Here is a 22889-nt window from a genome sequence, read left to right as displayed (position 1 = left end):
CGACACTCGACGCCGGCTGGAGAAGAAATCGACCGTCGGCTGCTGCATGACGGATTTGGGCCTCGGAAGGCCTCTGGCCTCGGCCCGGGCCTTGGAAGGCCTCTGGCCTCGGCCCTGCAAGTAGGGAGAGTGGGGGGTTGTACATACTCTACACTCCTGGTATATAGGTACACCTTATACATTTCCTACACTTAACAGCCCGCTGCCTCAAGGTGCGTATGGAGGGTACCCCTTTTCAATTCTGCCCCAAGTGCAATCGCAAATACTATTGGGTCGACAGGCACGCCACGTGCAATCTCTGCTTGCCGAGGGACCACCCCGAAGCGAACTGCAGAGCGTGTAGTAGGTTTAAACCTGAGACACTTAAGGACCGTTCGACGAAGCGTTGGGCCCACCACGCTGGGCAGGCGGCCATGGCAGCAGAGGGCGCCTTCAGCGACGGCAGCGACGCCGTACTTTCGGACAGCGAGGGCATTATGGCGTCAAGACAGCCGAGCGCAAGTCCCCGACCTCGGAAGGTCGTCCGGCAGGGCAGCTATGGGGAAGACCCCCAGCGACACAAGCGCTTCACACACCACACACACTAAACACACGAAGTCCAACGAGACTCGACGACGTCGAGTTCTCGGAAAGAGGCACAAACAGAACGGCCCGATTCGGTGTCCTCTGGGCGTTCTCGATCGAGATCGCTGCATGACTCCAGGCAATCATCCACTCTTGCCAAGAGTGCCTTGCTCCCTAGGCTAACAGAAGTTCGATCGTCGGAAGACGAAGACGACTTCCACCCCCAGGCCGCGCTCCAGGAGTCGGAGCCCGCAATCAAAATCAGCGAGGCCCCACGCTCGAAGGACAGGGACCCTACCCCCGATCCTCGACGCCAGGCGTCGAAAACCTCCGGAGCCACAAAAGGACAGGGAAAACATTTTTCCACTCACGGGGAGGGGGGAAAACAGCAGAAGAAGCAGCCTTTGCACTCTTCCACACCTGTGAAACACACCACTCCCCCTAAACAGACAGACAAAACCAGGTCTGCTGATATGTCTAAAACCAGCAAATCTACTCAAGATAAATCCCCAAGACTTGCTGAGAGAGTCATTCCCAGTTCCAAAAAAGGGTCGAGTGAGGACATAGGGTCATGTCAAGGATGTCTTCTTTGGCTGATTTTACGATAAAAATCCAGAACATTTCCTTTCCTATGATCCACAAGGGGCGACACCCTCAGGCTCTAATGATCCTATCCCCCCGAGTAAGAAGCCCCGGTTTGAAACACCGATGCGGTCTACAGACCCCTTCGAGGTACAACCATACTCAAGACCATACTCACTGTATCAAGGAGAGGCTTCCTTTGGTGAGGACCAAGAATTTGGCATGGTAGAAGAGCAAACCGGGACGGGCTACTATGGGGATGATGAGGACCAAGAAGAGGAAGAGGAAGACCCTGAAACCTACAGAGTAGATTCCACGGTAGAAAACGAAGCCCCGGTTACCGACTCCCCTGTCGATAACCAACCCCTCCTAAACGAGGTTCTCGCACGTGCAGCGGAACATTTCCATATTGACACCCACGGTGTCCAGGAGGAGAGGGACTTCGCAGAGGAGTTAGTGGGAGAAAGGAAGCCTGTTGCCCAGACCATCCTTATCCTTAAGTTCATTCAGCGAAGAATAGACCCGTCCCTGGTGAACCCGAACCTCACCAGAGCAGTCAATCCCAGGGTTGAAAAACTTTTCGGGGCAGCCCAGTCTGACCCTCTCTATATAAGAGGACATCTGAAGCCAGACTCCCTAGTTGTCACTAACACTCGTAAGAGGGCTGGAACACCCTTGTCATTGTCCGAAGCTCCTCCCGACAAGGAGAGCAAAAAATATATGGTTTCGGCAGGAAAGTAGCCTCAACGTCCGCCTATCAAGCAAGGATTGCAAACTCCACCACCCTGTTGGCCAGCTACAACTACTGCCATCAGTGGGAAGAAGTCGCGGCACTCATAGCCTCTGCTCCTGAACCTTTAAAGGGCCAGTTAGCTCGGATCTCCGCTGAGGGTAGAGCCATGTCTGGTTGCATTTTTAAAGCAACCTTTGACGCCGCGGACAACGCAGGCAGATTGATAGCAGAAGGCACTGTTATCAAGAGACATGCGTGGTTACGGCAGTCTGGTTTTAAGGCAGAAACCCAGGCATCATTTTTGGACAAACCGGTGGAAGCCGATCTGTTGTTTGGTAAGGTGGTCGAAGACGAAGAATGCCAAGGATGAATATGAGACCCTCAAGTCCCTTGGCCAGTTAACCAATAAACCCCCTAACCAGAGAGGGAATAGTAATTTTCGTCGCCCACGCGGCCAAAATTCCCAGAGAGGATCTAACTATTCCCAGGGGCAGGGTACAGAGTGAAACAACAGCCAACAGTCTACCCAGGGTTACGGCAGGGGTAATAGGAGAGGTCGGGGTAAAGGCAGAGGCAGCCCCAGCAAGGGAGGCGGCACGCCTCCACCAAAGCAGTGACGCTCAGTTTAGGGTCCCTTCTCACGCAACCCCAGTAGGGGGACGCATTTACAACTTCACCCAGGCTTGGGAAGGGATCACATCAGACAGATGGGTGCTGTCAACAGTATCCAGAGGGTACTGTATAGAGCTACTGCAGCGTCCCCAGAACCATCCTCCACGACAAAGAGTTCACTCTTTAGAACATCAGAAGATTCTCCTCGAGGAGATCGGCATTCTGCTAGAAAAGGACGCGATAGAACTCGTCCCGGGATACCAGGTAAACAAGGGTATTTATTCAACTTACTTCCTTGTGCCAAAGAAAGATTTGAGAATGCGCCCAGTATTGGATTTACGGCCTGCCAACAAGTATGTCAAGCCCCAAAAGTTTCGTATGACTACGCTACAAGAGGTAATCCCCCTCCTAAAAAAGGGGGATTACATGGCAACCTTGGATATGAAAGATGCTTATTTTCATATTTTCATATTTCCATGTTCCCAGCGCACAGAAGGTTCTTGCGCTTCAAGGTGGACAGTCGACACTACCAATTCAAGGTACTGCCCTTCGGGATAGCTTCAGCACCAAGGGTATTCACCAAGTTACTGGCGGTGGCGACTGCACACCTACGCAGGGAGGCAATCCCGGTGTACCCTTATCTGGATGACTGGCTCATAAAGGGGAAACCCCAGTAATTTGCAGGACAAACAATCAAAGGACTATCGACCTCCTCCACGAGTCAGGCTTCTCAATCAATGAGAAAAAGTCAAGCCTGGTGCCAAGCACCTCCAAACAGTTCCTAGGAGCAATCCTAGATACTCAAGAGGGATTGACCTTTCCTTCAGAGGAAAGAATTCAGAATATACTACTGCAAATTCCGCATTATCAGTCCGGTCACCAAATAACGGTACGCAAAGCAATGCGTTTACTGGGCATGATGGCGTCATGTATTTACCTGGTCTCCCACGCGTGCCTCCGCATGCGTCCCATGCAGGAATGGTTGGCGAAACAGTGGTCTCAGGCAAGTGGTCAGTGGGACGATCTAGTGGTCGTTTCGCCAACACTAGTACAAAGCGTTCACTGGTGGACAAGAGAGTATCTCGCACAGGGGAAACCCTTTTACGATCCCGAAGTACAGGCAGTAGTCAGTACCGATGCATGTCTGACGGGGTGGGGAGCTCACCATCTCCACCACACAGCTCAGGGTCTCTGGTCGCCCTCAGTGGCCAAGAACTACATCAACCTGCTAGAGCTTCTGGCAGTATTCAGAGCGCTTCAAGCATTCGAGCACCACCTACTAAACCTGTCAGTGCAAATCCGGACGGACAGCACAACAGCCATGTTCTACCTGAACAAGCAAGGAGGAACTCGTTCGCCAAATCTGTCCAAGCTTGCCCAGAAAATCTGGATATGGGCACTCAGACGGAACATCTTCCTGTCATCACAACATGTTCCAGGGGAGCTCAATTCCCTAGCGGATGCTCTGAGCAGAAACTCCCTCCCAGAGGAACACGAATGGGTTCTACACAGAGAGGTCGTAGAAGATATTTCTCTCAGTGGGGTTTCCCCACTATAGACTTTTTCTCCACAAGCGAAAACAGACAATGCCCAGGATTTGCATCCAGGTTCCCCTAACCAGACTCCCAGGGGAACGCCCTGTGGATGAACTGGTCAGGGATGTTTTCGTACGCTTTTCCACCAACTCCTCTCATCAGGAAAGTGGTGAACAAGATGAACAGAGAGTCGATGACGCTCGTCCTAGTTGCTCCCATGTGGGCAAGACAACCCTGGTTCCCACACCTAAGCAGGATGGCGGTGTGCGAACCCATCAAACTTCCAGCCTGGTACAACCTACTGTCCCAGCACCAAGGTCAAACAGTGCACCAGCAACCCAACTCAATGAACCTAGCAGCATGGCTCCTGAGGTCATAGAGTTTGGACATCTCAATTTGCCACAGAGGTGTATGGACATCCTAAAGGAATCTAGGAAACCAAACACAAGGCACTGTTACTTTGACAAATGGAAGAGGTTTGTTATATGGTGCCAGAGTAGACAAATCAACCCTGTTGATTGCACTCCTTCCACTATTGTTACATACATGCTCCACCTGCTAGATGCAGGATTGGTTTTTAACTCACTGAAAGTACACCTGGCAGCCCTGTCGGCATACACCACTTCCCATAGCAAGGTCTCGTGGTGGAAAGTACCAGTAGTTAAAGCCTTCATGGAAGGAGTAAAGAGACTTCACCCTCCTATTTCAAACCCACCACCAGGGTGGGACCTTAATGTGGTGCTAGCCAAGCTCATGGGACCCCCTTTCGAGCCCATGCATAAAAGCAGTCTCAAACACCTGACTTATAAAACGGCCTTCTTAGTAGCTATTACTTCTATAAGAAGGGTCAGTGAAATTCAGGCTCTGTCAGTGCAGGATCCCTTCTTTACTGTCCATAAAGACAAACTGGTTTTACGCACACACCCTAGGTTCTCACCTAAGTTTATATCAAAATTCCATGTAAACCAGTCCATCGCGCTTCCGGCTTTCTTCCAAGACCCTCAAAGCTCGGCTGAGGTGAAACTACACACCCTAGATGTGCGTAGGGCGGTCCTCTACTATGTAAATAAAACCAGACCGCTAAGAAAAACAGATCAACGGTTTGTCTCCGTAGCTAAAGGCAGAGAGGGGGATCGCGTCTCTAAAGGTGCCATCTCGAAGTGTATTATTAACTGTATCCAGCTGTGTTACTCACTCTCTGAAAGAACTCTGCCTTTCACGCCAAGAGCCCACTCTACTAGAGGCATTGGGGCCACTCTGGCTTTCATTGCAAATGTACCCCTTGACACCATTTGCAAAGCAGCTACTTGGAGCTCTATTCACACCTTTACTCAGCATTACTGCATTGACACCCATTCCAAGGCAGATACACGAGTGGGACAAACAGAGTTCCAAGACACTTATTTGCTCATGACCCTTCTCACATCCCACCTCCTTCTTCAGGTACTGCTCGCTAATCTATGCACAGCATGTGATCTAAGCAGATTCCACAAGCCTCAGAAGGGATACATTACTCACCGTAATCGTATTTCTGATGCTTGTATCTGCTTAGATTCACATGCAACCCACCCTTCCTCCCCTCTGAGAGAAGGCGCATGATTGCTTGTAGTCTTACCTTTTCTATCTATCTGCTTGGATTATCTGTACTCCCGCTACTCCTCATGCTACCTCATGTCAGAAAAAAAATACAATCTGAGGATCCTAGACGCGTGAGGGATCTTGGGTACAGTGGACGTCACACTAGGGATAGTATTACTGGCACGCCCTGTGTCGACACCCATTTTCGAGTTTCGAAAAACAAACTGTAATACTCCGCAGCTTCCACTAGATGTCGGCCTATGCACAGCATGTGAATCTAAGCAGATACAAGCATCAGAAATATGATTACGGTGAGTAATGTATCCCATATATATCAATTGCTTACTGTCTTGTTGTCAGGAATTCTCACATACTTCACTTGCCTGGTGTCTGTGGTTTAGCAGTTATGGCCCTTGGGTTGAGATATATACTCTTGGTAAGGTTTCTTCCTCGCTGCTCTAACCGTCTCCACATCACTTCAGTCTCCGACTTGGGCACCTCCCCATGGAAGCCTTTTTTGCTATGCCACACCTGTATGTGATATTCGCGCTCGTCGGCTCTTGAACAGGAGCCAACGTCTTCCCCTGCACTGCCTCTCCATACAGTGCGCTCGCCAGGTTTAAATGTCCCGCGCACAGGTGTCTTGGAAAAACAACTAGACGGCCCATTGTGGTTCAAGTTATTGGTACACAGTTAGCTCCTGCATTCTCCTTGTCTCAGTAATTGGCTAAATCTGGGAGTTCAAGTTCATAATGTTGTTAAACACATGGGATGTGAATAGTTATTTTTACTAGTTCTACCAAAAGGAACTTTAGAAGAAAAAGTTGTTATGGTTGAGAAGTGTGTGTTGGTGTTATGGTTGTGTGTCTGGCCATAAAAGTATAAGAAGAGGGTTCACTTCTCCTACCAGTCGGAACACGTATCTGGCAGTTTGCCGGGAGGGTCTGGGCCACAAGAGGGTTTTCCAGATGGAAAAGGGTATTGCTGTTAGAGGGTCTTCCTCATGGGGAAAAAGGGTAATACTGCACCTCATCCAGTGAAGTCATGACATCTCCCTGATAGCTGTCTCCTCCCATGGGATCCTCCCGCATGAATCCGCCCCCAGGGTCAGGATCAGGTAGTGGCTACCTTCTCCTGGCCACATGGGAGGAGGTCACCGCCGGGGATTCTGTGATTCATCACAGGCCCAAGAGAGATGAGCCATTTGGGAAACCCCAAAGATTCAACTGAGGGGGCGGGAGGGACATGATGTAAGCACAAAGAGACATTTCTTTATCCTGAACTGCTGGTGAAAATATCTCCTGAGTGAAATCCTCTGAACATTGACCCAGTAAAGCCTGAGTTAGAAGGCCATCTCCTTCGCTCATTTTATGTTTTTTGAATATACTGTTAGGGCTAGATAGGTTACGGACTGAGGACTGCCATTTTATCGTTGATGACTGATGATCACCCTTAGTTTACTTTATAGTTAAGGAAACCCTTCATAGCAATAGGGACAGAGAAGCATTGTTCTTTTGGTTATCATTAAAATGCATTTAAAATATCGCTCCCGAACCCCATCTCCTCCTTCTGGTTCACCACAGCACTCAGTCATGCAATGGAAATACATGGTAGATTATGCAAGAATTTAACATGATGTGAGTACTTGACCAGACACAAAAAAATCACTGTACAATAGACAGAACATCTGGCTAAGCAACTGCTTGTTGTAAATGTATACACAGATTCTGCAAACACAGCCAGCTACTCCACTTTGCTTTACTCCCAGAAGACCTGGACATGGATGTCCAAAGAGCAGATTACTGCAACTAAATTATAATGCATTCATACACCCTATCCTAAGTGCATCCAAGTGTTTTCCATAAAATGTGTGACCATTTAAGGCTGCCTTTGCATTTCTACAACTCTCTTCTGCGTATTTGTATGTCTGCATTCCCTCTTGCATACCAAAACTTGCTCAGACGTAAATAGCCTTTAAGGTTTTGTGCATTTAGGCACTGTCCAGTTCCATTAATTTGTATCCATTTTGGATTCTTCACTTTTTGTGTGAATCCATGTCCTTGGGCTCCTTCTTACTAACACTACATGTCATCACTGTCTCTGATGGCATCCAATTGGCAACCGAGAATGCCACCATTAGTGTGTACTAGCGCAGAGTCAAGGGAGCATTCGAATAGGTGGTGGAGAGCGGGGGGGGGGGGATTGCACATGCCCAGGTTGTATTGCATTTGAATCTTAAAAGCTTTTTACACAGAACTGTGACTGTATCGCCCAAGTTGTTCTTACAAGTTGACTTTGTGAAGGAGACAGTACACTATTTTGTTGGGATGCTTTATTCCTGTTAGACCTTCTGCATCAGTAAAACTTCTTTCTAAAGGTATCATTATGAAGAACATTGCATGAGCAGAACCATTCCATTTTCATTTATGCAAAAAGGAAGTGTGAGTTTGTGTGTGTGTGGTAAATGTCTGAAATATAGTTAACCATTAGTCTCTGTTCTCTATAGGTCTCTGCCTTCTTCTCCTGCATGCCCGAAGTCCACACTTGTTGCATGCTTGCAGCACAAGCATGAGAACTGTGATGAATCAGGAGTATGTGTCTCTTCTCTCCAAGGGGGAGCCACCCCCTTTGAGGCTAGAGAGGCCAGCCCGTTCCACAAGACCCTCCCTAGGGGTCTGGACAAATGGGACCTCACTGGGAGTTACTCCCCCTTAGGGGATAAGGACTCCCATTCCCAAATGGAACTCCCTATGCACGACACGTTAGCAGCATAAATGGGACTGTCTGTCATCAAAAACACTGTGTCCGCCTGTTGTTTTGCTATAGGCAATAGTAAATCAAACACGTTGTGTGAAGAAAAGGAGAATATCTCTTTAAGGAGGTCCTGTGAAAATGGGATGAGGGAGCCAGAACAGAGGGGAGAGATAACGGTACGCAAGGTAAGCCCCCTGATGTCCAAGCACCGTGGATAGGCAGAGCAAGGTGTGGCCACGGAACCTGCAGCAAAGGATGCATATCAGAGATGCCGGACACCCAGTGAAGTGGACAACAGAGAAGCCATTATCAGGATGGGGAACAAGGAGCCAACTGGTAGTGGCGTGACCGCGGCAGTGCCTGTTGGGCCTGCTGCCCACAGAAGAACGCTGAAACCTGGAAGTGGAAAGCTCCCATCCATCGCTGTAAGCACAACGGGGCAAACCGCAGAGAAAGTGAGATTGGAAAGAGCGAGAAGCCCGGAATGAAGAGACTAGAGAAGAGTACTCGAGTGTGTGCCGAGCCCCTCAAGGCCCCCGTCGGTCAATACTGTACCAGGGTTGACTGGAGTAGTGAGAGGCCCCCGGGCAAACATGTGATAACGAGTAGAGAATGTGTGCCACAAGTGCGATAACGAGATGGAAAACAAGTATAAGGAAGCATTTAAGGAACTGAAGGATAAGAATAATTGTGAAACCTTAAAGAAGTGGAGACAAGGATGCTGGGAAAGAGAGCGGGAATCCCAGGAAATAATTGGGAGCAAGACAATTGCTGAAGAGTGGGGAAACCACTTCATGGAAAGGTGTAGGATGCATTGTGAGTTCAAAGTACCAAGTGAAATCTACAAGGAAAATGGTTGTGGAAGTCTCAAAGCTGATAAACCCAACAAACATTCTGAAGTGAAAGGAAAATGTTTGAAGGACTGTCTCGAGGAGAGTGATAATAAGGCTAATATGCTCTGGCAGACCAGACCTATCAACAGTTGGAAAGAGTTAGATGAACTCCTAAATCAAAGCCACAAGGCTTATCAGAAGAGATAAACATACAGAAAGTATTTTTCCTCCAAGCATACATTTGTACATGGAAGAGCTGTATTAAATCAGATCCCTGAAAGACTGCTTCACTAGAAAAAGGCAAAGGGGAGGCCAGGAGAAGAGACCTTCTTTTGGCTCAAGCTTAATTATTATTTAATAGTGGTAGGGTCAGGTAGATTTAGGTTTTGGACTAAAGAATTTTTTTTGGTTTTGATGTTCTGACCTAACTATAGACAAGCACCCTTAGTTATCAGTTAGGTAGGGCTTTTCCCTATAGCGATAGTGCGAGAGAGGCCTTTTCTTTAATAGTTTAATACAAGAAACCTAAAATGTCCACATTGTGTCAGACTCCTTCTTCCGACCCTTTACAGAACATATTTTCTCTATGTACAGACCATACAATGTTGCATGTGCAATTTACCTTGTTTACTTCTTGTAAAAGTAACTGTCCTGGTTTTGACATATTGTGTACCTTTTGAAGCTTTAAATTATATTTTATGTTTAATTTTAGGGGCTGTCGATTTGTCTTGTTGTGACCTTCTATACCGAGACTTGAAGGATGGCCTGGAAGGACTGGTGCTTGAGAGCCTACTCCATCTGATCTATCTTGTCACTCCTTACGACATGATCACCCAGTGTAAGCCAGACTGGATGATCTATTTTGGACAGGTAGGCCATGACTTGTACTCTGTGTTAATTCCGATGTGCCATGTTGATCAAAATAGGTAGAGGGTTATTTTCGGAAGAGTAACATTAAGAGGACAAAGAACAGTTGAATACATTTTAATATGGATGATTCGTTCATACACCAAGGATTGACCAAGAGCCTTCCCCTTTTGTATAATTTATTATAGTGGTGAATCATGTGCCACTGTATTCTTGTAGCACTTGCCTTATTCGATCTTACAGTACTGATGTTTAACAAATAAGGATTTCATTTTCTATCACAATTTATTTAGAGCCACCAAGCATGGAAGTGAAGTAAACAAACTGCTTTCTGTTATGTTCTATTTCCACACAGGATGGATTTCAAAGACTTGAGTTGTGAGAATAAATGGTCACGCTCATGTTGACATTTTTCAGAAGTAAAGCTATTTCTGATGTTTGTTAATCTGCTTAGAATCACATGCTGTGCATAGGTGCGACATCCAGTGGTCACTGCGGAGTATTGCATTTTGTTTTTCGTAGTCGAAAAGGGGACGTCGACAAGGCGTGTCTGTAACACTATCCCTATAGTGACGTGCAGTGTACCCAGAATCCCTCACGCGTCGTGGTCCCTCAGATTGTTTTTTTCCGCCCAGCTTTTGGTCGCCTTTACACGGAGCTCCTCGAGAGACATTGCAAAACATATTTCCTGGACCTTGGTCCTGACTTATTACATTAACACATAGATCCCTCCCCTCGACGTAGCTGCAAAGCTGTTTCCCCGCCGACCAAGATCTTCGACTGAGGAGACGAGACGGAGGAGATGCTTGGACGCTGCCGAACACGTTGCCTGGCCTCGCCGGCCAACATACAGTAGGGAGAGTGGGGGTGGAACTATCTTGTTTCTCTTCGAGAATGCCTTTCCTTTTCCCTTCCCTTTTCCTCGGGGTTGTTATCACCACTAATTATTGCCTCAGCTATGCAGAGGACACCCTTTAGGTTTTGCCCGCGCTGCAAGGGCAAGTACACCTGGAAGGACGAGCATAAACGCTGTAATCGTTGATTGACCCTCGATCATAAAGAAGACGGCTGCGCGGCTTGTCAGCTTTTAAAACCCAAAACTCTAAAAGAACGTAGAGTCAAGAGGTGGGCGGCCTACGCCATGTCGAAGTCCGATTCCTCACCCGCCGTCGCCGAAAGTGACGAGGAAGGTGATAACACGACCTCCGTCGTGTAAGTCTTAAACCTCTCGAGGGAGCGCTCATGCTCCTCGACGTCCGTCCCCGGCCCCGACAGGCTCGGATCATGCCCTGCTTATGGGGATGAACACCCCGGCGACAAGGACGCACAAAAGACTCACTCCCATAAGCACACAACCCACGGCTCTTCTTCGTCGAAGATGAAGAATCCATCAGCGCCGAAGGAGACGCAGGGCACCCCGGCGTCTACCTCAGACCGTAAGAGTCTACAGCCCCACTCGCAAACGCAGCCGCGACCAGCGACTGGGCTTTCCACAAATAAAGGCGCTACCCCAAAACCATCCGACGTAACGCTCCATATAAGAGCACCTGTCACAGTAAAACACGCAACGCCCGTAACGTCGAGACCAGAAACCTCCACAGACAATTTACTTGTCGAGAGCCTAGCGAGGATTGTTTCCGCCGATACCCATAAGCGGACGACGAAAGACACGTCAAATACCGCGCAAAGGGCTAAAGACACGCCGAAAAAGCCGAAGGGGAGCCAGGAACTGCCACCTTCATCTAGAGGGACTCCTGGCCTACTGGAAGGCTTTTCAGATGGCGCCGGAAACCTTTCTTTGACGTTGTGGGAGGGGTCAAAGCGTTTACAGGCAGAAAACACTAATTCCCCCCCCCCCTTGACTACTCGGGGGGTACCACATGAAACTCTTGAAAGACTCCATTTCTGCTTGGAGAAGATGGAAAGGTTTATGGAAACCCAAAAGACCAAGAGAAGGAACCCAGGAGGACCCCAGGGTCAAATTTCCTAGGTTGTTTAATCCTTCGCATGACAAATTAAATGTGTATGACCTCACTGAAGAGGAACAACATTTTCAGGAAGAGGATGAGTTTTTGGGTGTTGAGGAAGAACGAAACCTAGAGGAGGAGGGGTTTCAAGAAGATCCAGATACAGGTGCAGGGGGCTTCGGAGAAGAACTAGAGGTAGTTACCTCACACCCCTGGCAGTCCCCATCAGCGTACTCTGACCCTGATGCCATAACCCTATCTCCTCCCAAAGACTCGCCTATTAGGAACACATCTCCTATAGATGACAGCCTACGTTTAATGCACTGTTGCGCAAAGCAGCAGCGCATTTCGAATTAGACACAGGGGAGACCTCTCCAGACATTGACTTTGTGGAAAAGGTAATTAAGGAGAAGCCCCCTGTCAGTCAAACCATTCCACTCCTTGCCTCAGTGAAAAGAAGAATCACCCCTTCTCTATCCACTCCTGCGTTGGTCAGAGGGGTCAACCCTCGAATAGAAAAACTCTTCAGCCCATCTCCTTCTGACCCTTTATACGTCAGCGGCCACTCCGTACCAGACTCCCTTGTAGTAACAAATACAAGGAAGAGGGCAGGGGTGCCACTGTCCACCAGTGAGGCACCACCAGACAAGGAGGGGAAAAAGCTGTATGCCCTGGGGAAAAGAATCACAGCTTCCGCCGCTTTCTCAGCAAGGATCGCTAATAACAACTCTATACTAGCAAGCTATGCAGACGCACAGTGGAGCAAGCTACGTAGCGACGCTGAAGAGGCACCAGAACCCCTGCGTACACGCCTTCTGGCCACAATCACGGAAGGGACACTAGTGAACCAAAGCATCGTTAAAAACACTTTAGATGCTGCAGAGACTGCTGGACGTTCCCTAGTCCAAGGGATACTCCTCAAACGCCATGTCTGGCTGCGCAATTCGGGGTTTAAACCTGAAACTCAGGCTTCCCTGATCAACAAACCTATAGAGGATATCAATCTCTTTGGTAAGGCAGTTGATGAGGCTCTAGAAAATGCTAAAAAGGAGTTTGACACAATCAAGACCCTTGACCAGATTTCTAGGCCACCTAGAAGACGCGGCTATGGCAATAAGCGCCTTTTTCGTGGCCAACGCCAGCAGCAGAATCAACAACAACAATACTCTGCCAACAACTGGTCCTCTAACCAGGGTAATAGTGGCCAGTACAATCAGAGAGGCCAACGCCGTGGCAAGGGGAGAGGTCGGGCCTCTACACCTAGAGGCTCCCAGGCCAATAACAGCAAATGACCCGAAGATTCGGGTCCCCTCCCATGCAACGCCGGTCGGGGGCCGGTTAACATAGTTTCTTCCAGCATGGGAGGGAATAACATCAGACCGTTGGGTACTATCAACCATAGCCTGCGGCTACTGTATAGAATTCAACAGTTCCCCAACATACAGACCCCCACGGGGACGACGCATGACACCAGAACACCTTGCCATCCTTCTACAGGAAGTGGAACAGCTACTGGAAAAAGGAGCTATAGAGGTTGTGCCTCTCTCAGGTAACGGAAGGTATTTATTCAGTGTACTTCCTTGTACCCAAAAAGGGCCTAACCATGCGCCCTGTATTAGATCTGCGCCCAGCGAACAAATTTGTCAAGCCCCAAAGGTTTTGCATGGTAACCTTACAGGAAGTAATCCCCTTGCTATCACAAGGGGATTACATGACAACACTAGACATGAAAGATGCATACTTTCATATTTTAATGTTGCCGGCGCACAGAAAATACCTCAGGTTCATGATAGAGGAAAAACACTACCAGTTCAGAGTGCTACCCTTCGGGATAGCATCAGCACCAAGGGTATTCACAAAAGTACTGGCAGTGGCAGCAGCCCATCTGCGCAGGTTGTCCATCCCAGTATACCCTTACCTCGACGATTGGCTCATAACAGGGGATTCTTACGAAACATGCTTCTCCAATACCCAAAAGACTGTAGACCTTTTGTTCCAACTGGGCTTCTCCATCAACGAGAAGAAGTCCAGCTTAGACCCCAGCCAGATCAAACCATTCCTAGGGGCTCTAATTCGAACAAAGGACGGCCTCGTCTTCCCCTCCAACAAGAGGGTCCAAAACATGCTGTTTCAGATCCCCCAATATGTGGCAGGTCGAGAGGTGACGTTACGCAAAGCAATGCGCTTGCTAGGAATGATGGCATCATGTATTTATTTGGTACCTCACGCGCGCCTGCACATGCGCCCAATGCAAGAGTGGCTCATCAACCAGTGGTGTCAGGCCAGCGGACAATGGGACGATCTAGTGGTGGTCTCGCAGGCCTTGGTTCTCTCGCTACGGTGGTGGACAAAGGAAAACCTGCTAATAGGGAAACCTTTTGCCACACTCGCAGTGGAAGCCACTCTAACCACAGACACATCCCTCACAGGATGGGGGGCTCACCTATCCCATCAGACTGCTCACGGAGTGTGGACTCTGAGCGTAGCATCCAAGCACATGAATCTACTGGAGTTACTGGCGGTGTTCAAGGCACTGAAAGCCTTCCAGGAACACCTACAAGGAAAGACGGTGATGGTCCTCACGGACAGCACCACAGCCACGTACTACCTCAACAAGCAAGGGGGAACCCACTCTCCAGGACTGCCCAAGCTGTCCCAGAACATCTGGAAGTGGGCTCTCAGACACATGTTCCTACTATCACAACATGTACCAGGGGAACTCAATCTGCTAGCAGACGAAATCAGCAGAGATTGCCCCCTGCCCGCAGAGTACGAATGGCGGTTACACAAAGACATCGTCTTCGACGTCTTCACACAGTGGGGTTTCCCAGAAATAGACCTGTTCGCAACTCTGGAAAACTCACAATGCCAAGATTACGCCTCCAGGTATCCTCAGAACCAGTCCAAGGGGAACGGTCTATCGATTCCATGGTCAGGGAAATTTGTTTACGCATTTCCCCCGACTCCCCTTCTCAACAGAATTGTTCACAAGATGCACCGGAAACAAGCCACCATGATACTAGTGGCCCCTATGTAGGCCCGGCAACCATGGTTCGCTTACCTGATGGAGATGTCTCTGTCTCCACCAGTCAAACTGCCATGCCCGTACAACATGCTGTCACAGGACAAGGGCAGGACACTGCATCCATGCCCTCAAACCTTGAACCTAGCAGCCTGGCTCCTGAGATCATAGAATTTAGACATTTACAACTTCCACAAAGGTGCATGGACATCCTCAGGGAAGCTAGAAATCCTAACACTCGTCACTGTTATTCTAGCAAATGGAAGAGATTTGTCATCTGGTGTAGAGGAAGAAGCATCAACCCCGTTGACTGCTCTCCTATACAAATTGTATTGTACCTGACCCATTTGCTGGACTCAGGTCTAGTATTCAATTCTATTAAAGTCCACCTAGCGGCACTTTCTGCATACACCACTTCCCAACTTAGTGTCATGGTGGAAAGTCCCAGTGATCAAGGCCTTCATGGAAGGGATAAAAAGGATACACCCTCCAATAGCAAACCCAGCTCCCGGCTGAGACCTAAATGTGGTACTCACCAGGCTCATGGGTTCACCCATTGAACCCATGCACAAGGCAACTCTTAAATACCTCACTCTTAAGACTGCTTTTCTAATAGCTATCATCTCCATTAGGAGAGTAAGTGAACTACAGGCTCTTTCTGTTCTAGACCCCTTTGTAACGGTTCACAGAGAAAAGGTGGTTATACGCACACACCCAAGGCTTGCACCGAAATTCATCTCGAAATTCCATGTCAACCAGTCAATTGAACTACCAACGTTCTTTCAAAATCCCTTAAATCTAGGAGAAAAGAGCCTGCATACACTTGATGTGCGCAGAGCTGTCATGTTTTATATGAAAGAACTAGACCACTGAGAAAGACTAATCAGTTATTTGTCTCGGTGGCAGCAGGAAGAGAAGGAGATGCCGTATCAAAGTCCATTATATCTAGATGGATTGTTCAATGCATCACTCTGTTATACTCTTGCTAAGAGAGAACTACCCTTCAAGCCAAGAGCACACTCTACTCGTGGCACTGGGGCATCCATAGCTTTCATTGCAAATGTTCCCCTTGAGTCCATCTGCAAAGCGGCAACCTGGAGTTCTGTACACACCTTTACAAAACATTACTGTCTAGATGCCCACTCTAGAGCTGTTTCCCAGGTGGGACAAGCAGTATTAAGACACCTTTTCTCTACTGTTCCTTCTCACAACCCACCTCCAACTCCGGGTACTGCTCGCTAGTCTATGCACAGCATGTGATTCTAAGCAGATTAACAAACATCAGAAGACAATGCATTACTTACCGTAAAAGCATTCCCGATGGTTGTATCTGCTTAGATTCACATGCGCCCACCCTTACTCCCCGCTCGGATGGAAGGAACATAGACATCCTTTTATATCTCTCTCTTTTCTGTACTCACTCACGTCTAGAAGGCTCCCTCAGGGCAGAAAAAATACAAACAGAGGGACCTCGACGCGTGAGGGATTGTGGGTACACCGCACGTCACTATAGGGATAGTGTTACAGACACGCCTTGTCGACGTCCCCTTTTCGACTACGAAAAACAAAATGCAATACTCCGCAGTGACCACTGGATGTCGGACCTATGCACAGCATGTGAATCTAAGCAGATACAACCATCAGAAATGCTTTTACGGTAAGTAAAGCATTGTGATATATAATTATACATATACACACGTATTTATTCTTTATACTTTAGAAGAGTTTATTTAGTACAATAAAGTGGCAACAAATATAACAAGAACAAGCCCACCTCACCACCACATTCCAGCAGCTTTGTAAAAAGTCTTGGGAACAATTACACCAGGAATGCACAATTCTTTTTTCTGCAGTGCTGAATGCACCATACAAATATTCTATGGGGGGCTGTGATGTCCAAGGGGCAGCCAAGTCGGCTTTTCTCCCTGTCTGTGGTGTTTGTTCCCTAAAACACTGCGCTTATGATGCATCGATCTCCAAGGGTTGACTACTTCTCTTTGCATCCCATGAATACAAAAGCTCTGAATGTACAATTTGCCCAAGACCACAAGGCTCTTCTTGCTACAGTTAACAACTAACCCTTTTCGACACCATCTTAATATGACTCCTATCATAGAGCGCCTGGAGACCATGCAAATGGCAGTGGTGCATGGTATAAATCCCGTTAACATAAGAATGTAATTTTATGTAAAGTGTTCCTGTATTTCACACCCCTGCTCTTTTGGTGGACTATTATGTGCCTTTCACCCCATTGTTATCCTATGCTTCACTAGAATATACGCTAGATCTCTCAATTTACTAACGTGTCTCGCATGCTTAGGTCTTGGGGAGATTCCTAGTAAACATGCTGTAGGTGAAACTGTCTCTGTCACCCCGACCTAAGCCAGGGTTTGGGCCACTTCTTCCCACTGACGTATTTTTGTGCAGGCCCAGAACATATGCATCAGGTAAGCATCCACCAGTCCACATTTCAGACATAATTGTTCTGTTGCTTAGCTGCATGTAGCAATTTTCTTCTGAGTTAAGTATGCCCTGTGGGTAATGTACAAATGAATCAACTGCAGTTTTGCATTCCTGGACACCTTTTTATGATACCCCATAAGCCTGCTCCAGGCTGCGTCTGACAGTTGCTCTTGCAAGTCCGCCTCCTAGCCCTGTCTAATCTGGGTTAAATTGTAATCCGGACTTGCCTGTAATAACTCTTATAACCTTGGCGCTGCATGTCCACCCTCAGAAATATCGTAAAGTGTTTCTATCCTTTTGTCTTCTACCAACACTTCATCCAGTACCGGCCATTTCAACTTGACGATTTGGAGTAATGAGGCATAAATTATGTATTGCCCTTCCTGTATTCCTGCTTCCGCCACCACCGCTCCAAAAGTTATCAGTCTCCCATCTCTTAATACATCCCCCACTGTCGCTACGCCTATGGGCTCTCAATATTTACTAATATTCAAACTAATTTGTGTATCTGCACTCTTTGATGGTAACAATGGTTTTTCGGGTGAGTAAGGTGTGTCTTTGCCTAGAACACGGCAGGCCCTTTGCCAAATCTTTTTCCCCTTCTTCAACAATAGCAGAGGACTAGATCCTTGTGGTGTTGTAGTCCACACCGTCTCTTTCAAGAAGAATGGGGCACATGCCAATCGTAGTAACTTGGTCTCCTGGGACTGTTCACCCGACAACTAATATGTGACAAATTGAAGTTGGCACGTTACAAAATACCCCTCAAAGTCCGGCAACTTTATCCCTCCTTGCTCATATGGTCTCTGCAATTTCTCCAATGAAATTCTACATCTCATATTGTGCCACCGGAATCTCTGGCAAATAGTGTTCAGTATCCTAAAGAAACCTCTGGGTATATTATATGGAACATTCGTGAAATATTGGAGCAGCCTCGGGAGCACTACCATTTTCAACAACGCGGCCCTTCCCATTAAGGAAAGTTGCAGTTTAGCCCGAAATTCCATGGATTTCTCTGTTTTGTTCACCACCGTACTGTGTTTTGTGCATGTTCTACTTTCGGGTCATGGAGCAAGTCTACACCCAGATATCTGAATGTGTCTGTTTTATCATTTAACCGACAACTCGGGCAGCGCGCTTCAAGGTCTGTTTCTATATCCAGCCAGGGGGAACAGGCAGAACTAATGCCAGCGTTGTGGTATTCTTTCCGTAAATACAGTACTAGTGGCTCCCAGGCCAATTTTCTTTTTTTTTAAATTGTCTTTTTTATTTTCTGATATCAACATACATCAAACATTTTACTAACATCTCTCATTCCACACATCCATACGCCCTCATCCAGTTGCCCCACATCAGGAAATATCTTGCCCATTTCTCCCTTAACTTCTTCCCAGAATGGCATTATTCCCTTGCAGGCCCACCAGATGTGTTTCCACGTCCCCACTTCTCCGCATTCCCTCCAGCAAAGGTTTGACGTTTTTGGGAACATTGTGTGGAGTCTCTCAGGCGTGTAATGCCACTGGGTCACAATTCTAATCCACATTTCTCTTATTTGTGCTGATCTGGTCGTCTTGGGGATCAGAGCCCATAGATCCTCCCACTGTTTTCTCGTTAGTTCCACTCCCAGAGTTCTGTCCCATTTGCTCATGTATGACCATTTAACTTCTTTATCTTGTGTGTTTATGAAAGAATATAGAGTCGATATCCATTTCTTTGCCCCTGAATTGGTTATAATGTATTTCTCGAATGGAGTGAGGGTTCTCGTTGCTGCCTTCACGATATCAGGGGATTTTAACCAGTGTTTAAGTTGTTCATATCTATATTTATCCCGTGTGGATCGTGTTGGAAGTAGGAGGCATGATTCATATGATCTTATTTCCTTGTTGATAAACATTTCCCCAATTTCTGTTCTACCAGCCACCTCCCAGCTTTCATATGTACCCTGCTCCATCCCTGGCGGAAACTGTGGGTTCCTACAAATGGGTGTGAATGGGCCTAGCGTGGTGGTCATTACCCCCTTTCGTGTTTGGATGTCCCACGCCTCCATCGTTGTTCTCAGTATTTCGCTAATCCCTATGTTGGGGTGTCTATGCGGCTTCTGTTTCCAGAGTAGTTCCACTAACGGGTTTCTTGCCACTGCCCTATCTTGTGCTGCCCAGATTGGTTGTGGATCGTCACCCAGCCACTCCCGTAGTACTTTTAACTGGGCCGCTTGGTAATATTTGTGAAAATGGGGAAGCGCCATCCCACCCTCCCTAATTGGCGAGGTTACGACCGCCCTGGCTAGTCTCAGTGTTTTCCCCCTTCCACACAAAGGTTGTGATTACCTTCCGCAGTGTGTTGAAGAATGAGCGGGGGATCCCCACCGGGAGGGCCTGGAAATAGTATAGTAGCCTTGGGAGGATGGTCATCTTTACCGCTTGAATCCTACCCACCATGAGATCACCATGGGGTTCCATCTTTCCAGATCTCTGCGTACGCTCGATAGGAGCTGCGGATAATTTTTACTATAAAGCTGTTCCACCCTGTGAGTCAGTGTTATTCCCAGGCTTCTCTCTCTATCTCCCCCCTGTCACCCGCCAGTATTAGTATTTCTGATTTGTTCCTATTGATTTTTAGACCTGAGATGGCCCCGAAGTCTTCCAGCTCCCCAACTGCTGCCGCCAACTTTCGGCCCGGCTCCTCTAAAGCTAACAGCATGTCGTCCGCATATGCGGTTACCTTATGTTGTATGCCTGCCATCTCTATCCCTTTAAGTTGCGTTGCTTCTCTTAGTTTCATCAGTAGGGGTTCTAGAAAGATAGCGTATAATAATGGGGAGAGCGGGCATTCTTGTTTTGTTCCTCAGGATATGTATACCGTTTCGGTTACTTCCCCATTGATGGCCACTCTGCATGTTGGGGCGTTATAGTTCACTCTAATTCTTGCAATAAAGTGCTCCCCAAATCCCATGAATTGTAGGGTCTTAAATAACATGAACCATTCAACCCGGTCGAATGCTTTCTCCGCATCCAGTGCCAGAAGAATTGCCGGGGTTTGCTTTATACCAATCTTTTCCACCAAATGGATGATCCTTCTAAGGTTGTCGTAGGTTTGTCTTCCTGGGATAAAGCCTGATTGGTCTAAATGAATTAATTTAGGGAGAAGCGGGGAGAGCCTAGCTGCTAATATCTTAGTGTATATTTTGGCATCTACATTAATCAGGGAAATTGGTCTATATGAAGCTGGGTATGCAGGGTCCTTCCCTGGTTTGTGAAATACAAGGACCTTCGCTTCGTTCATGGTGGGTGTCACATTGCCACATTCTTTAAAAGAGTTTAGGAGTCTGGTTAGGACCGGGATTAGCTGATCCGCATATTTTTTATAGAATGGAGCCGTGAAGCCATCCGGGCCTGGGGCTTTATTTTTTGGGAGTTCATTTATTGCTTTTCTAACTTCCTCTTCCATAATAGGGTCCTCTAAGGCCTGCCTGTCTGCCATTGAGATTTGTGGGAATGTGAGGGATTTCAGATATGTGTCCTGTGCGTCTGCCTCCGGGTGGTCAGTGGAGTACAGTTTCTGGTAGTATTCTCTGAACACTTCCCCTATGTCCTGTGTGCGTGTGAGGTGTTCCCCCTTCGTATCTATGATGCTTTTGATCGTTATATCTTTCTGTTTGGCGCGGAGTTGTCTCGCTAATAGCCTATATGCTTTATTTGCTTTTATGTAGTACCTTTGTCTTAGGTACAGCAGGCTCATTTCCGCTCCCTTTGAGCGCAGCAGCTCTAGTTGGCCTTGAGTGTGTCTGAGCATCCTCTTTAGATCCCTGGTGGGTTGTGTCAGGATTTTCCCTTGAAACTCTGTTAGTGACCTTTCCAATTCCTTTTCCCACATATACCTCTGTTTCTTCCTCGTGATTTTCAGTGCCATTAACTTCCCTCTGATCACCGCTTTAAATGCCTCCCAGACTGTGCTCATAGATACTTCCCCAGTGTCATTTTCCTTGAAGTATTCATCTATCATTTCCCTTATGGTTTCCCCCGTGACCGGGTCCTGGATTATGTCCTCCGGTAATCTCCACCTCCACAGACCACTTGATTTCCCCTGAAGTTTCAGATCAAGCCACAGGGGGTGCATGGTCCGAGAGTGCAATTGCCCTCTTTTCCACCCCCTGGATCTTGCCCATGAGTCCCACTGATGCCCAAAAGTAATCAATTCGTGACATAGAGTTGTGCACATGCGAAAAGTATGTAAACCCTTTTTGCTCCCTCGTAAGTTCCCTCAATACATCATTTAGGGCTAGTTGGTCCATTTGTTGCCTAAGGCGTTTTGACGGTGCCCCATGCCAGTGTACACCTCCAGTACTTCTGTCCCGTTGTGGGTCCCATGCCGTATTCAGATCTCCTCCCAAGATCACCTCCCCCCTTGCGAAGGATCTCCAAGGCCAATTTAAACAACATAGGAGACCATGGATAACCCTGCCTCTTAACTCTGGCAACTTGGTCACTGTATAGCAGTTTTACCCATTTGATATATATGATATGATAGGTTATTTATAACGTGCTTAATACCCAGAAGTTTCTAAGCACGGACTGGGGGATCGAACCTGTGTTGCTCCATGCCGTCTTGCTTCCAAGGCGAGCATGTTGCCCCTGAGCTATCCTCCCGAGACTCATATGTGGGGCCCATCCTGAAACCCCTCAACACCGCCAGCAACCAGGGCCATTTGACAGAGTCAAATGCCTTAACAGCATCCAGCGAGGCTACTGCCATAAGTCCGGTAGCTCCCTGTGCATGGTCAATGACCTGGTGCACTCGTCTCAGATTACATGCAATGTTTCTATTCGGAACATGACCCAACTGATCCGGGTGTATGAGTTAGTGGATTACTAGCCTCAACCTGTCCACAACAAAGCGGTAAGTATCTTGCCATCTTGGTTGAGCAATGAGAGTTGCCTGTTAGAGCCGCAATCGGTTTCTGGTTTGTTGGGTTTCATTAACAGGACACTAATTGACTCCAGCAGCGACAACGGCAACATGTCCTTGCCCAGCGAATCATTCAGCATTGCCAATAACGGGGGTGTAACCTCTGTTATGAATTCTTTGGAGAACTCGCTGGGTAGTCGGCCCGCCTCCAGAGCTTTACCTGTTGCAACCCTCTTATAGTGTGTTCTAGCACCTCAGTAGTTATGGGAGCATCCAGCTTGACAACCTCTTCAGCATCTAACTTAGGAAGATCTATTATCTCCAGGGCTGCTTCTATATCTGACTGTTGGGTGTCTGACATGTCTTCATATAACCTCTTATAAAAATCATGAAAACACTTGTTAATACCCTGCTGTGTCTCACAGACCTCGCCTTTCCCTGTTTCAATTGCTCAGATTATGTTGCGCTCTGTTT

At 47.6% G+C, this 22889-nt stretch overlaps 1 protein-coding gene across 4 annotated transcripts in view; it reads left to right on the top strand.

Moving 5' to 3' along the window:
• The window catches only part of HELQ (helicase, POLQ like), a 938511-nt gene that overhangs the window by 692099 nt on the left and 223523 nt on the right, over nucleotides 1-22889 (top strand). For all 4 annotated transcript variants that reach the window (XM_069630384.1, XM_069630383.1, XM_069630386.1 and 1 more), the window contains one exon: nucleotides 9904-10061. In XM_069630384.1, the coding sequence (XP_069486485.1) occupies nucleotides 9904-10061 (158 nt within the window). The remainder of the gene's footprint in view (nucleotides 1-9903; nucleotides 10062-22889) is intronic.

Source organism: Ambystoma mexicanum, chromosome 6q, assembly GCF_040938575.1.
Source record: "Ambystoma mexicanum isolate Mex_15411 chromosome 6q, UKY_AmexF1_1, whole genome shotgun sequence".
Lineage (NCBI taxonomy): Eukaryota > Metazoa > Chordata > Amphibia > Caudata > Ambystomatidae > Ambystoma > Ambystoma mexicanum.
The sequence above is the reverse complement of the archived record's forward strand: the minus strand, read 5'-3'. Positions and strand labels throughout refer to the sequence as shown.